This window comes from Triplophysa rosa, linkage group LG21, assembly GCF_024868665.1.
Source record: "Triplophysa rosa linkage group LG21, Trosa_1v2, whole genome shotgun sequence".
Taxonomy (NCBI): domain Eukaryota; kingdom Metazoa; phylum Chordata; class Actinopteri; order Cypriniformes; family Nemacheilidae; genus Triplophysa; species Triplophysa rosa.
In genome coordinates this window covers 4,262,376-4,279,088 of record NC_079910.1, presented here as the reverse complement: position 1 = coordinate 4,279,088, position 16,713 = coordinate 4,262,376, and the positions used below count along the sequence as shown (strand labels likewise).

General features: G+C 37.9%; 1 protein-coding gene across 1 annotated transcript; it reads right to left on the bottom strand.

Annotated features, from left to right (window-relative positions):
* Positions 1-331: 331 nt before the first annotated feature.
* Positions 332-16,408, bottom strand: calcoco1a (calcium binding and coiled-coil domain 1a). The gene is made up of 15 exons (XM_057319603.1): positions 16,245-16,408; positions 13,898-14,034; positions 13,714-13,816; positions 13,091-13,293; positions 11,385-11,597; positions 11,057-11,205; positions 10,643-10,712; positions 9,323-9,478; positions 8,686-8,940; positions 8,490-8,615; positions 7,150-7,245; positions 6,318-6,405; positions 4,893-5,146; positions 3,964-4,055; positions 332-3,316 (listed from the first exon to the last, which is right to left on the bottom strand). Exons 2-15 carry the CDS (start codon positions 14,027-14,029, stop codon positions 3,289-3,291), a joined length of 1,965 nt encoding a protein of 654 aa, XP_057175586.1. The 5' UTR covers positions 14,030-14,034; positions 16,245-16,408; the 3' UTR covers positions 332-3,288.
* Between the last annotated feature and the right edge of the window lie 305 nt (positions 16,409-16,713).

The following is a 16,713-nucleotide window of genomic DNA, read 5'->3' as shown; positions in this document are numbered from 1 at the left end:
TAAACGTTGAACACAGAAAGCTATATTTGGAAGAATGCTTGTAACCAAACAGATCTTGGCCACCATTGACTACCATAGTAGGAAAAATGACAATGGTAGTCAAACATGCCTCAGACCTGTTTGCTTTCCTACATTCCTCAAAATATCTTCTTTTGTATTCTACAGAACAAAGAAATGTATAAAGAAATTTCCCTACTATGGTAGTCAATGGTGGCCAAGAACCTTTTGGTTACAAGCATTCTTTTAAATATCTTTCTCTGTGGTTTTGGAACAACGTGAGGGTGAGTAAATTAAGATTTTTGGGTGAACTGTTCCTTTAACCTTAAAAAGATTCAACTAAAAACAGTGGATCTGAATGTGATTTAAACATCTTTTAAACATAAGATACTTCAATGTTGTCATCGTTATAAAAACCAAAACACATCACAAATGTTACATGAATTCTTTTATTACTGAAACCCATCCCACACCCTCAACAAAACCACACAAACTAAAAAACATGTTAGGTCAGTAAATGTAAGAATAAGGGCACAAACGCAAACATCAAGTCAAATTCGAAGCTGGAGAAGCTCGCCCCCAAATGACCTGTGTTCTTAAAGACACTCTTACACAAAAGAAGAAAATGTACTTTACTCGCTAAATATGATTAATCTTAATATATTCATTGTCAGGTTACTGGTAATTGTGGTATGGCTGTCAAAGGTCGTGCTGTGTCTACTGGGTCAGAGATCTTGCAGAACTGGTGATTTCTCGATGCACTAGATTACAACGTAAAACCTGTCAAGAAAAACCTAGTCAAGCATATAATATAAAAGCATAAAGTACAGTAGAGTAGTGAATGACAACGAAACCCTGTTTCATCGAGGCGTAACAATGCTGACATCAATACAGATGATTAAAATCAATACAGATGATGAAATGTTGTATAAAAAGCAAATAACATAACACACAAACTATTTAAACTTGACTCTAGATTTAAGATAACAGCAATAACAAAAAAAAACAGAAAGAGGCAAGATATGCATACAACTGGGAAATGTTTAAACATTGATAAAAAAATCTTTTTTTTAATTTATGATACCTTTTTATTATTTGCACTTCCTAATGTATGCATTAAAATATTCTGCTTATGAACGTAGTTTAAATATAATCACGCCGTCCTGAAATTATCATTTGTTCTCAGGTAATGAGTTTTACTATAATTAAACACTGTCACAGAAGGTCATGTGACCCTTGTGAAGCCACATAAAGACATTATAATACATGAGTTCCTAAATATCAACCTTGGTATTTGTGAGGCACATTTTTAAACCGTTTAATTTACAGGACAAATCCATGTTACAAATAAAAGGACCTTTTACTGGATTGTAAAAACGTTTTCAAATGTGCTAATTTAAGATGAACGTCATAGTTACATCATTTAACGTTCATAGTACATTTCGAACAAGATTTCTCTGTCATGTCAAACAGTGTCATGCACAAAGGAACAAATACACGGACCGCTCAATATAAAAGCAAAGATTAAATAAAATTGTCAGTATCCACTTTGTGGTCATTGGTATGGTGGGGTTCCTCCACCTGATAAAAGCTTTCGTATATTGAACGTTGTTACATTAAGATGATGGTAAACTTCCTGAAGGAATCAAAAGTGCCCCTTCTACATCTAAACGTGATGATCAATCGCTGGTTAGCTGGTGTTTTCCCATTGCACATGTTGAGTTTATCTGTGAACTCTCATGATGTTGTAACAACAGTTTAAAATACTTCTAGCACAGGAACTACAAAATAAAAAGCACCCACACTAAATCTTGTGTTTAAAAGGATAGTTCACCCAAAAATAAACATGTTGTCTTCATTTCCTCAGTTTAGTCTTTTTTCTTCATATGATGAAAGAATAAGATTGTAAAAATGAGACATTAAAAGTAGACTATAACATGCACTATAATTCAAGTCTCCTCCAAAGATGATGCAAATGAAGAGATTTAATCAGCATTTCTAGATGTATTGTGGTCATTCCAGTCCAGTGTCCGTTAAATTTCAACAAAATCAAACCTCACTTAATTATCACTTAATCTTTTTTTACTTTTCCTAAATACATGTACCAATATTACTGCTTAAAAGTTCATATGAACTTGTTTTCTTTGCAGTATTTGCGGTCTGAAAAAACACAGAGCATCTTTTCTGTTATTTTCACCCGTTTTCATTTTCTGCAAATAAATGCAAATAGAAACAATATTTTTATTTGAAATTTGGGAGTAATATTGTTAGTAGTTATGAGTAATGATCACAAAAGTAGTAATGATCACAAAAATGATCATTTTACCTAAAGGCATAAATAGTAAATTTAGAAAAACTAAAAATAATTTTTAAATGGTCTAAAAAATTTGTGTGGCTGTATATAGACCTATTTCACAGCGTGATATGTACAAACCCGAAGTAGGGCAAACGCTTGTCAGGTCAATGCTCTAGCTCCGTTCACTTCACAGAACAGTTGCGGAGACTAGAAGTTAGGCATGTAGCGCTCCTTTATGCTGATTTGTCTAACATATATCAGACCTTGATAATAAATAAATCGCTCAAAAAACAATGTTTTTGTAATGTTTGTTTTCCCTATTTTTACATCTCCCAGTACACCATGAACAAACCGGACAACATATGCTACTGTTGCTTTTGGTAAAAAAAAAACAAGCTGAATGAATGAATGGCTATGGCAGCAGTGCGACAGGAAAACGTTTTGTCCTTCTTCCGGTCTTTGTCGCCATATTGTGAAATAGGCGAACTGCGCACATGAAACACAGGATAAGAGTATCCATGAACACCCGACTTAAATTTCAATTCAAGGTTTGAAATAACATGATGATGACAGCATTTTGCTTTTTCGGTGAACTATACCTTAAAAACCTGATAGGATCTGAATGACATTGTGCTTTGAATTATTGCTGATGCAATTACAGATATCAGTATGAGCCTTATGAGCAAATTTAGGTAAATCTTGAGAAGCGAGATTCAAAACAGCCCTATCACAAACACACACACATTACTTTCTCTTTTCATCTGCTCAATACAGACGCTTCCTCCGCTTGTCAGTTGATAATGTCTAAAATAACTATGTTGTAGTAAAACCGTGTGAGAGGAATAGCTTGTGCATATTCTAAGTGCATATAAAGGACAAAGCAAACTGCATATTTAAATATGATATAAAGCGCAAATGCTTCTAATTACAAAACTCGTAACATGTTGAGGATGGAGCAAAGCCGTCCACAATGCGCACTCCTGCAGTCCCTCTCCTCACCACAGGGGGCTCTCCGCCAGATCACTGCACATGAGATGCAACACAACAAAGAGTGGGTTTAGGGGAAAAAATGGCGGGTTCATAGACAACAAAGCAGGACGGAGGGCAAAAAAGATGGATGATAGAGGGAGGGAAACCGACGGAGGGGGCGGTAGAGTTAGAGAGAGAAAGAAGCAGGTGAAGGAGAGAAAAGGTTTTAATGATGCTGAAAATTGGCCGGTGAGCGCTGACTACCCTTTCAGTAAATCATTGCTACAGCTTCCTGTCAACTTATCTGTCCTTATGTCCTCCCTCACCGAACCTGCCCTGTTCCTTTCTCTCTCTCTCTCTTGCTTTTCACTCCTCCTGTCTCCCTGACTAATTTTATGAGGTGGTATTCAAAACTTCCATCTCCTCACCATATTCGGACTGTCACCGTAAATAAAGGCCTGCATTAGCGCGCGTGTGCGAGCAGAGACGGGAAAAGAGACAGACTGTGACAGGGAGATATAAAGTGTGGCGTTGGGGAGAGAGAAGGGCCGAGTGTTTTTTGCGACAGTGACATATTTACTCGTGGGTTGTGTAAGAGTATATGTGAAAATCTATCTGGGCTCGTGTCTGCAGGTCACAGATAACGACGGTGTGACTGATGGGGTTTACAGACAGTGAATGGGTGTTTGCACGTGCCGTACCCGAGGGTGGCATCTCTGTTGTCAGGAAGGAGAAGGGCCGTCTCTTCTCCGTAGCTGTGACCTCCTGACACAGCAGCCTCGTACTCGTCCTCCTGTCAAATACACAGAAGCATAAACTTATCAATAAACGGCTTATTTATAACAAAGTGTTCATTTTGAAAATGACAGGCGAGCACTGCAGATGCTTCACACAGCATCTAAAATATCGTTTTGGTGATAATTTGTTATTTTTTGGCATCAGATTCAGGACTTTTCACCTCTTATACATGTTTTACAAGTTTTATCCTCCTTTATTTTTTATTAATACATTCAGACCACATTTGACCGACCGAAAAGTGATATTCAGAGAGTAGGATGACATTTTAAACATTAAAAAAAAAAGAAAGAAAAATATTAATATGTGATTTTTATTTATATAGCCTATCCAAGACCTTTGATTTCCTTTGGTTATGTCTTACAAATTCACCTACGTTTACAGCAGTTTTAAGTACAAAACCTCAACCTCTGGCTTTATAATTTAGAATTGTTTCAGCAGAAAGACTAATAAAAACATTTATAGCTACTGAGACTTGGTCCAAACAGGCCTTAAAGGGGTATGCTCTTTCATCATTTACTCACCCTCATGTCATTAAACCTGTATGACTTTCTTTCTTCTGCAGAACACAAAAGAAGATATTTTGAAGAACGTTGGTAACCAAACAACATTGACCCCGATTGATTTCCATTGTATGGACAAAAACACAGACATTTCTCAAAATATCTTATTTCGTGTTTCACAGAAGAAAGAGTCATGTACAGGTCCCTTTAAGGCTAAGATCATTTCATAGTACAAACTGTAAATAACATTCCTTCAATTTTTTTCTACTAAATACTATCAGACTACCACAGTTATTGTATGTACTATGATAAGAACACAAACAAACCCTTACCGACTCTGAGCTATGAGGGTGTGTGTAAGCACTGGGCTGGTGTGGAGATGAGAGGGGAGCAGGTTGGCTGATGACCACCATGTCCAAACCACAGGGGTGTCTGGGAGAAGGTGGCGGGGTGGCAGGAAGCAGCAGGTCAGGTTGGGGCTGCTCACACAGACTGTAGTGGTTCAAAGGGCCAGACGAGTGTGCGTCCTGCAAGGCCTCCGGGTTCTCGTCCTCAGAATCAGACAGCAGGGGGCTTTCTGCACGGCCTGCAACCGGACATGAGAGACAATTCAACAGTACCTTTCCTGTTAGGTCACTTTGTGTGAAGCTCTTAAAGGTGGTGTTAAATCATGTGATGTCCTCAAATGCATGTCTGTCTAACTGACCATTTACATTTATTCATTTAGCAGACGCTTTTACCCAAAGCAAATGAGGGCGTGTTTGACATTTCGCCTTAAGCGTCAACAATAAACACAATATACCAAGCTATGTTTATAAGCCGGAATAGAGCTAGCTAACAGACAAGGGAAAAGCATAAAAGAAATCATTTGTTTATATTGTTAAAGAGAGCTCGCCCCCCAAAATTCTGTCGTCATTTATTTATCCTCATTCAAGACGTGTCTATGACTTTGTTTTGTGGAACACAAAAGAAGATATTTTGAGATACGTCTCAAATAGGCGATTTTGTGTCCACACAATGCAAGTCAATAAGGGCCAATGTTGTTTGGTCACCAACATTCTACAAAATCTCTTCTTTGGTGATCTGAAGGCGAAAGAAAGTCATACCGATCAGAAATAAGATGAGGATGAATAAATGATGACAGAATTGACCTCAGTTTTGGGTGAAATATCCATTTTACAACGTTAAATGAACCTGTAGAGTGACATCTGTCTTAAACAAAACTAAATTATCTTTACAATATCACATTCTACTATCAAATGACCCTCACAAACACTTGGAAAAGCAGCTTGGAAATGTGTAAAAGTCTGTGCACCCTGACTCCCGTCTATTGTGCAAAGCCAGCCGATCAGGTTGCATCTTGCTGTTTCAAATAAACTCCATTCATTCATGCAACACGCATCAGAGATCAGACTGTCTGAGCGGCCCATGCGTGTGCTGTCTGAAACTGAGACTATTTCACAGTTATTAGTCTAAGATACGTCTATAATAAAGCAGTTCTACATTAGATTGTTGTGTGGTGTCAGTAAGTGGGGGTTGGGCGTGCCGTGTTACATGGTGGTATATTGTTGTGCATTGCCATTGCACAGGGCTGTATAACCGCGTCGCACGGTGGTGTGATTTTACGACGTGGCTCTCATCCGCCCTGGAGTTCTGTGGTATTGTCGTGTGAGGGCAATAAAGAGAGTAGGGCGCCTCACAATAGTGTCGTTGTGTAGTGATGTTTGTACGGGATTAAAGAAAGCAACATGACTCACTGTTCTGCAGCAGGCCTGTCTCACTCCATTTAGAGTCGCTCAGCACCTCCAGTCTTCTCTCCAGCTGACGGCTGTACTCCATCACTTCCTGCACACACGGGCGTACCGAATGAAAATAATGCCACACTGTAACGTTTAACATTTACCACACTGTCTATCATCCTGTCTCAAAATCTTTATAAATGTACTCCGGCAGTGTGTGTAATGTGTATATGTGACTACGTTTGTGTGTCAAAACAGTTTATGCGTGTGTTTGAATGGAAAAACTTGGTCTGCAAGCCAGTACTGGAAGAGTAAACAAATTTGCAGTAATTCACAGCATGAAAAAAAAGTGCTGTAAATAAACAAATTGTATACATAACACAATCACAACATGATAGCATAACTGACTTCTGTGACAGTAACACTGTCTGTGCAAAACTATATGACTTTTTTATATTTAAGTCACGCTTAGTTAAAAATAGCCTACATTTTTATGCCTCCAAGGGATGTGACATGACCACAGGCATTTGTTGATGTTTTCACACTGGTAACACATTTACCAGATGTTCCTTCTAATTACACCTCAAATAAAACTATTTTCAATTTACAGAAATTCATGCAAGATTCACATTTCTGCTTTTACAATCCCGTCTGCTTTGTTTCCATTTCTAAGTTTATTTACCATCCAGGAGCTCAGCGAGAGATGAACTGCAGCTGATGGTTAAGACATGCACAACAGTCTGTTTGTGACGTGCGTTGAGACTTGTGTGATTAAAATAGACTAAATTAAGACGGCTACACTGAAACACGTTTTTTCTGAGACTGATGTGAGATATGTCTGTGATCTTGCCTGTATTTCTGTCTGGAGCTGTTCTTTCTCTTTCTGAGCCACCCTGAGACTGGCCTTCAGCTCCTGTAGCTCACGACGAGTCTCGCTCAGCTGAACCTGAACACAAACATATGTCCACATAAGTAATAGTACATTATTTATCTTACTTTTTTGCTCAACGTCCATCAAAATGGTAGGTTATATCATAGTAGTGGCCAAAAGTGATTGTCCAACACGGCAAAAGTTATAAATTGACATCTTTGATTTCTGCTTAAAATATATTATTAAAGATGTAGTGTACATGTTGTGTAGTTGTGCTTGCAATGTAAACTGATTTTAGAGAAGCTTGACAAACCTTTGCACGCAGTATATGCGCAAGGGATCAACAAAAAATAAATTACTAATAGTTAATGCATGTGTACTTAAAGGTACTATGTTTTTTCTTATGGGCTTTTTTTGTGATTTTTGTATATTACAAGAAAACGCATTCTCTAATACATTGAAGAAATTCAATTGCTAAATAATTGTCGAAGAAAAATAACCTAAATATTTAGCGTTTCGTCTATTTTGTACCATATTTCACCACATGTTTTGGTACTCGAATTAAACCTTAAAAGCCTTAAAGCAAATGTTGTATACAAATATAGGGCAGCATTTTTGGCCACAAATATATACAGTATAGTAGGTATATACAGTAGAATTCAGAAGCCTGTGACCACTGATGAAAATGTTTCGATTTAGCATTTTTCGTGTAATACAGTTTCAGTCATTATAAACTGTATTGTAAGAATAACAGTTTGAGAATTAAAACAATCATGTTTTTAATAATTTCCTAGTATTTGTATGTCCCTTTTTTGCTTTAATGACAACATGCACTTAAACTGGCATGGCGTCAACAAGTTTGTGAAAAACCCCATGGTTATGTTATCTCAGCAGATAAATTAGGGCCACATATATATTTTTTTACCTAAATTAGTTTAAATTTTTCTAAGTTCTGTGTTACTCGTATTTTTTTACTATACAATAGTAAAATATTTGTCCGTATAAAAATACTTATGTACACTATAGTATTTACTATAGTAAACTGCAATACAAGTCCTAGATACTATAGTGTTTTTTAACCTTAACTTACTATAGTATACTACAGTTTTTACTACAGTTCATAAATTTACTACAAGGGTACTACAATTATCTGTAACAAATACCATACTACACTGCAGTATTTTTTCATCCCAAATGTTCAGATTAACAGGACTTTTGTGTATTTGACGGGTGTGTGTATTTGACCACATACTGTATATGTCGCACTGTACAGCCCTGAGATTAGTGACCTAGAAATAGCGTAATACTTTTATTATTACCCGATTGCAGTCTTTCTCCCGCCCCAGCTCCACCACCGCTCTCTCTTTCTCCATCTTCGCCTCCTGCAACATCTCCTCCTTCTGCTGGATCTCGTCATTCAGTCGGTCAAGACGAGCTTTATCCATCTGTCAATACATAGAATCCCTTCAATAAACAGTCCTATTGTTTTTAACCTCCCTCAGCAGGTCCTCCTACCTCAGTGTTCTTCTGTAGGTTCTCTCTCTCTTGTGCCCAGCTGGCTCTGCCCTCTCTTAAAGCCAGGCTGACATCTGCCAGCTGGAGGGTGAGTTGTGCGGCCTGCAGACGGGCCTGATGGAGCTCGGCGTGCGCTGTGTCCCTCTGAGCGACCATGTCTCTCAGCTCACCCCTCAGAGTTTCTACAAAGCGCTCGCTCATGTTCAGACGCTCCTGAAAGCTCCGGAGCTCCCCCAAAGCCACTTCACTGGCTGCCTGCTCCATCATGACACAGAATCACAACCACAGACGATGTACATTTCATTCTTGCAGGATAATTGATCTATTCCTTTCTGATGAAACATAGTAAATGTATAGTGTAAAGGGTTCGTGAAAAATGAGTCGATAACAAAATCTACACTAAAGCTGCTTGATCTCATGTGTAGGTTGGGATTTCAGTCTAGAGACAGTTACGGGTCATCTGTACGTGATCTCTTACTTGTATTCTGCTTCTGAAAATGAAACATAAATAAAGCGGACTGCTGGCTAGCTTGCCTTACAAATGTTTTCCTATCACTGTTTATGCGTCTCTGAGCCCCTGCTTTCTGTTCCATACAACTGAGAACACTCCCTGTCGAGGATGTGAAAAAAGTGTTACCTCCTTCCTGTGCGCGCTGTTGAGTTTGTGTGTGAGGGTTGTGATGGTGTCTCCAAGCTGTAGGGCGTGTGTATCTCTCTGTGCCAGTGAGCTTCTCAGACTCTGAAACTCTGAAGACAAGCTGTGCAGTTCTTTCTCCGTCCGCTCCATCTTTAACTAAGAACAACAAAAACAGCACTGTATTTATATGTGTAAATATATATACACTTTATAGCTGTTTATCATCTATATTACTGTACATACAGCTACAGAGTCTTTTTAATCTTTTTTAATTAGAGATTTGACGACCTCAGAAGTCATTTAACAGCAATGTGAAAGACTGACAGCACGACAAGACACATGAAGAAATGGAGGTTATCGTATAAAAAAAAGAATTGTTGAACTTTTCCTAAATACACATATTACTGTTGTATTGCTTAAAAGTGAATATGAACTTTGCAGTATTTGAGGTCTGAAAAAATACAGAGCATGTTTTCTGTTTTGACCTGTTTCTCCAGTTTTCATTCTCAGCAAAAAAATGCGAATAGAAATGATATTTGTATTCGAAATTTGGGAAAAATATTGTTAGTAGTTCACAGAATGAAACGAAACTTATTTTACCTAAACACGTACCTATAAATATATTTATTTATAGAGTATAATATAATATAATTTATACAGTACAATAGGGCAGTGCGATATTGAGGAAAAATGCGATATGCAATTGCATGCTAAATAATGCGATATTCGATATGCGATACGATATTTCTTTTTCTAAAATCAATCATTTAATTTGTATTAAAATATATTAAAGAAATTATATAACCAACATATATTTCACATTATTTTAGGAAAAAGAAAGCATCACTACAACTTCTGAAAGTGAACAGCCATGTTTTACTGTTGCATTAAACAAATCTGACATTTTGTAAATAAACAAACATAAATAAAACAAATTTAGCTTTGCGACGCGGATTGTTGATTGACTTGCGCCAGAGCATGCGCACGCACGCATATCCCAACTAACATCCGCGTGCCAGATAGATACTATACTATCTGCATCGACCTAAAACTTTGACCATACATAACTTTCCGAAGAATTAAATAGCTCATTTATCGCAAACCATCGCGATATGCATATTGCGATACGCACATGTGTGATATTTCGATATATTGCACAGCCCTACAGTATAATATAATATATTACAGTAATGTGCTGCTAAATCTACAGCAACGTCTAACAGTGTAGTACATTCAGAAAAACTGAAAATAATTTTGAAATGATCTCTTTATTTTTCCTCAGCTGTATATTGTTATAAGCTTAAATGTTAGATAAGAAACCTTCAGGTTGTTCTCCTCATCCTCATCTTCCTTCTTCTGAAGTGCAGCTTTCTTGGCTCGTTCCCTCATCCTACACAGAAACAGCACAGATGAACGGGTGAAGCCACGTGGGGTGCACAGACAATAAAACACTGTTTACAAAACTAAACATAAGGTCTAAGTGGTGTCCAGTGCATCTTAGAGAAGCATTAGCATTCAATCACTCCAAGTATTTTTAGAGGTGGCCAAGGATGCAAATGGCCAGATTGCATTAACGCTAATGGGTCTCGCTGAACATTAAAAGACCGTAGACTCGCACAACATAACTGTTCCAAAAAAAAAGGGTTTGTTTTAAATACACATCTTGGATATGTCTGACATTAACAGAGTAGCATCTTCTGGGGGAAAAACGGCCACTTCTGAAAAGCATCTCACCTTTCTAGGTCAGTCTCTCTCTCCAGGCCTCTTTGTGTCAGAACTTTAATATCCTCTTCTAGCTCTCTGATTCTTTGCTCATTCGCTTCTTTTTGAGCCAGGAGGGCCCTCTTCTCCTCTGCCAGGTCCTCACTTATGTCCTCCACTTCCTACAAGAGAGAGAGGTGTAATGATAGTGAGGAGTTTATATTAAACCTCGACACCAAAATCATTTAGCAGTTATACTATGGCCAGCGTTTGTGAAAGTAAACATTAAAGACAAAATATTTACAAAGGCATAACTCAGGGTTGACCACACAGGGTGATGGAATGTGCGTGTTTATGCTACCTTCTGCTTTTTCTTCATCTCCTCCACTTTCTCTTTATATTCCCTCACTTCCTCCTTCAGATCGCTGATCTTTCGCTCAATTTCCCTTCGGCTCTGCTCCCAGTAGCTTCTGTCTCTCTCGCTCCTGTCTCTCTCTCTCACCACGTTCTGGTCCGCTGCTTCCAGAGCCTGGAGGAGCTCGGCACGTTCCTTCAGACAGTCCTGCAGGTGCCTCTGTTAAAGAGAACAAAAGAAAAACATTTCAGACCAAAAATACATTATTCGAATAGTTGTTTTTAAAATGCGGTCGATTCGATACTGATTCTCAAAAGCCATGAATCGATTTTGTCTTTCATATTTCCGCAAACATTGAACATACTGTAAGAGAATCATTAACCTGAATTTTTTTGCTAATACTAGTTTTCTCCACTAGATGTCACTTTTGTTTTCACAATGGAGATGTTACAACAGGCCTATCTTTCATTCATTACTTCATTAACATGGTGGATGCAGATGTGTTTATCGAATATAAAAAGTTTAATATACAGGTTTGTGGCGCTTCATTTCTTTTTATTAATTCGCCATTGTAATCTGATGTGTACTGTTCTTTTTTAGAAATATCTCTAGGATTTGTTTGAAATCTATATGCATTGAATTGAATTGAGAGCTTGCGAATCGGAATCGAATTGGAGCATCTGAATCGATACTCAGCCCTATTTCAGACACATGACCAAAATCTTAAGTCGTTTTATATCAGGAAAACATGCAAATTATGATACAGGTATTTGTGCTGGAAATTCTACCCCAAAATGTTATACATAGCCTTTGATGTTATTTTCTTACCCTCTAGTGACTTAAAAGTCATAGTTCACCCTCTTGTCATTTCAAAGCTGTATGACTTTATTTCTTCCACAGAACACAAAAGAAGATATTTTGAAGAATGTTGTTAACTGGCACCCATTCACTTGCATTGGTTTTGTGTCCATACAATAGAAGTGAATGGGGGTCAGTGCTGTTCAGTTACTTTCTTCAAAATATATTTTGTGTTCTGCAGAAGAAAAGAACGTCATACAGGTTTGAAATGACAAGAGGGTGAATTTACAAATGATGGCAGAATTTTCTTTTTTGGGTGAACTATCACTTTAATAGTGCCCTCAGTATTCCTTTCCTCTTATTAAGTTTTAGATAATGAAAAAATGAATAGTACTTTTGAAAGATAAATTTAGAATCATGTCTTCAGTCATTTCAGTAGCATATAAAATCTTTTTATTTTAAATGAAGCGGGTCAACTCAAGGGGGTCAACATGTGATCACATGACCAGTGAAATAGCGCTCGCTTTACCTCGGTAACTCCCGTATTTTGACTCTTACGTATATAATATGCTGTTGCCTTAAGACATTACATCTATAAGGATCTGTGACAAAAACGGCATTATTGACTTGGTTGCAAAGCTCAACACAGACTAAATGGCGCCTGATGCTTTTCATGTGATTATCAAGTCACACATCAAAACCGCACATTGTGGACATTTTAATAGGAGACTCTCTGTCTGAGGTTTGCAGCTTCCGTGGATTAAAATATCAATAAACTGCATCATCTCTTCTTTCTTTTCACTTTTACCCTGTTGTTTCTACACAAACGGACTGTTGTTAAAACCAATCCACTCATTCTCTAATAGATAAAGGTCTTTTTATACACATTAAACATATTTTTGTTTCCATCTGACCTGCAGTAGCTGGGCTCTCGGGATAACCAGCAACATGTCCTCTCCCACTTCCTCTCCCTGACCCTCCTCTTCCAGGGTCACCAGCTCTTCCAAAGGCTTCGGGGCCGAGAAGGTAAAGTCAGTGCTGACAGAACAAACATCTCCCTTTCCATCCACATACACAAACTGGTACTGCTGAGCACTGGGCCCTGGTAGATAAGAAGCTAAACAAGGGAGGAAAAGAAGAGGACGTAAAAGGTCACGCGGTGATCACAGCCTTCGGTTTATGGTACACATAATAAACCGACATGATAATCAAAACAGTTTTAATGCCTTTCCGCTTGTTTTAAATATAGGCGAAGTGCATTTGAATATGTGTGGTTATGTCAGTGGGGTTTGGAGATGTCAAACACAATGACATGAAGCCTGTGCTTCACCCTTATCACACATCCTTCGTTAAAATAAAAAGCTACAAGAAAAATCAATTGTGACACTTTATCTGTTTCATGAGCCATCGGAGGACAAGCTCAATGAAAGAAACTGCTTCTTTAATGTCGCTATAGCACTCAATGCCGTATTTGTATTGCGTTGAGACCATCAGCTGGCGTAAGCACTGGCAAAACCAAAATCAATGCTTGTGAGACCTTGGAAATTAACACAGCAGTTGACGGAAGTCCCCTCTTTGTAGCTGGATGGAGCCACTGCCCACACAAACGTATGGTAGTCCATGACCGATGACCAGCCAACCTTAGTGTAAACAATACTTAGTTAGGAATTACTAGTAAATCAGTATTTTATAACAAATTCATGCAGGTGTCTCTACCTTACCTTAAAAAGTCCAATCCAGTCATTACTGGCCCATGTGTGATGCTGGTTGACGGTATAGTGACAGTCCACTCTGCTCTGAGGGAAATAGCAACTTCCCACATTTCTGAACTCGACCCCCCGTGTCTTCTCCATGGCAGCTGTGTAGTGATAAAATTACACATTGTTAAAAATAATTCATTCTTACATGATTATAATGCATGCTGTTGTATGACCCCATATTAATCAAGAAACTACACAGAATGTTAGTATTTTGTTTTTACATTTTTACACATTGCAATGCATGACTATTAAACTTTCAACTTTAAGTGGGTAAAAAATCATGGACGTGTCTATCCATCTGTGACCTATGGAAGTCCATGTGCGGTTTCAAGGCAAAGTATAAGAACAGTAGTGCTATCTGTCTAGTTATCGATATCTAATTTTATATTCCATCTAGTCTACCTAGTTATTTATCTAGATCTCCATACGCATGTTACCGTTGGTTTCGAAATGAATTTAGGAAAGGTTTTTTATTCATCAGTCCACAAAAAGGGCATGGGCATCATTATCTGGGCTCATCTAGGAAAGCACAGTAGGGGAAAGTTCGGTGTGTTGCGCAATTAAAGTGGACCTGTTTGTTATGTCAAACTAGATGGTAAAGGCCTGAGGATGACGGAGTAGTTTTTCTCACCCTGACACACAGATCAGCTCTTAAGAGTGCTTGTGACACTGTCACATGTTGCAGATGCCATGACTGACAGTGTGAACTGTATAGATTACTTGCAATGACAGGTGGGCCTACTGTCACTTGTGCTCATAATAATCCACCTGCCCCATATTTAGGCTGTCCACATTTTTGCAACAGCAGGGTATATACAGGAATCATGGAGCTAAATTTAATACTTTTTAAGACCTTTTCAAGACTCTTTCCATACATTATTTTGTCTTGCTTTTCAATATAATACAATATAACTTAAAATAAAATTGAGCAAAACAAGTCCCTGTTGAAAAAAAACAGCATATGCTGGTTTGGTATGTTTTGATGCTGGTTTGTGCTGGTTTAAACTGGTCATGTGCTGGTTTAAGATGGCCATGTGCTGGTTCTTTGCTGGTTTAAGATGGTCAAACCAGCATCAAAACATACCTAACCCAGCATATGCTGTTTTTTTCAACAGGGGTATGCTAAATTAAAACAAAATTTGAACTCTCTCCCTTCTTGAATGGCCTTTTTTTGCTATTTTCGGTTGCCGAACATTCGGTGCATCCCTACTTTGGACAAATATGAAAAAACGATACAAAATTTAATACCTTGTAAAATGGAATTTAAGACTTTTGAATACTTTTAATGGCCTTAATGTTCTCTAAATTTATTTATCAACTTTTAATACTTTTTAAGAACCCGCGGACACCCTGAACAGGCTGCAATGTGTCTAACAATGCAGCAGAGAACCATTATGGTCAGATCTCATTATTTAAGTTCCCTAAGCTCTCTTAGAAAGAAACAGTGGCTACTGTGCCTTTAAGAACCCCCCCCCGAACCACAGGTGCCCTTAGTAACAGCACTTTCCTTGACTTCAGCATCTTGTTTCTAGAAGGTGCTACACAGATGGAAGCATCACAAGGTCTGATGAACTTTCACACATTGTTCTTAAACACTGGCATCTATCCTGCTAGTATCTCGAAGTTATTTTTATTTAAAATCAATGTCAAAAATGTTGTAGATTAAAATCAATAAATACATTTTTAAAACATGTTTTATAGTATATCAAACTAGTTCTTCTGATCAAGGATAAGTTGATTCCTCATATATGATTGGTTAACTATAACATATGTGGGTGAATCATTTATGAACAAAACATGTGTGAAAAATAGTCTGAATAGATAAAAAAGTCCTACATCTACATTTAATATGCTTGTAAAAATATCAGATGACACGTGACACTCGATTTGTGCGTTGTAATGTTAACATGTTTATGTAATAATATTGGCAACAGCGGTTATAAGTAGCATGCTGTAATGTAAAACATCTTTTTAGCTGTCTTGCCAAATAAACTCGTGTTAATTTAGCAAACAATCGCGGATGGCCTTAAGCGAGGCCCAAAGTTAGAAACAAGCTCGTTACTCAGCACACGCGCAAATAAAGAAACAATACAAAAGCAGACCTGACACTTGAACACAGTAATACAAACCATATGGCTAAATTTTGATAAGGTTATTTTGAATACACATTATCTTGAACTGCCAGAAATCAGACATCCTGTCCATTACAACTGTGACATGCTTTGTGTCTACTGTAGCTGCGTGCTACGGAGCATACTGCAGTTTTTCTTTGTGGAAAAAAATGCAACTGTCGTATTAAAAAACTCACCCGATTTAGGTTAGATGATCAGAATAATTTCCGACAGAGAAACGATGTTCTGTTATAAAGAAGAAAACACATCGATAAGACTGATGAGAAGCGTAATATACACTGACATTCGCCGAGATGAGCTGTCCCAAGAACCCCTTCACAACAATAACAAAAACACAAGCATGGGTGCTTGGAGAACCCCGCTGCGTTTTGGGAAATGAAGTTACTTTGGTGGTTTTCAATGACTGATCATAAGATCAAAAAACTACAATCCCCATATATATCAAGTATGCATTTGAAGGTCAACATGGGACGTTAAACTCGTGATGACGCTACCGTGGTTAGAGCTCTCATTGGTTTACGTTCATCATATGTGTCCCGACTCGGCTTCTGTTGGTTACATCTGCATGTCAATCACATTTTCGCCGAATTAATTGGTTCGCACCTAATACGCATGGTGGACAGCAACACGACGCATTTTTAATAG

Bases quoted from the DNA above. Each gene is read 5' to 3' on its own strand.
- calcoco1a (XM_057319603.1), bottom strand. From the start codon at position 14,029: ATGGAGAAGACACGGGGGGTCGAGTTCAGAAATGTGGGAAGTTGCTAT. The intron at 10,713-11,056 runs GTGAGATGCTTT...GTTTCTGTGTAG, and splicing joins AGAGAGACTGACCTAGAAAG to GATGAGGGAACGAGCCAAGA. The intron at 3,317-3,963 runs GTACGGCACGTG...TCTCATGTGCAG, and splicing joins AACAGAGATGCCACCCTCGG to TGATCTGGCGGAGAGCCCCC.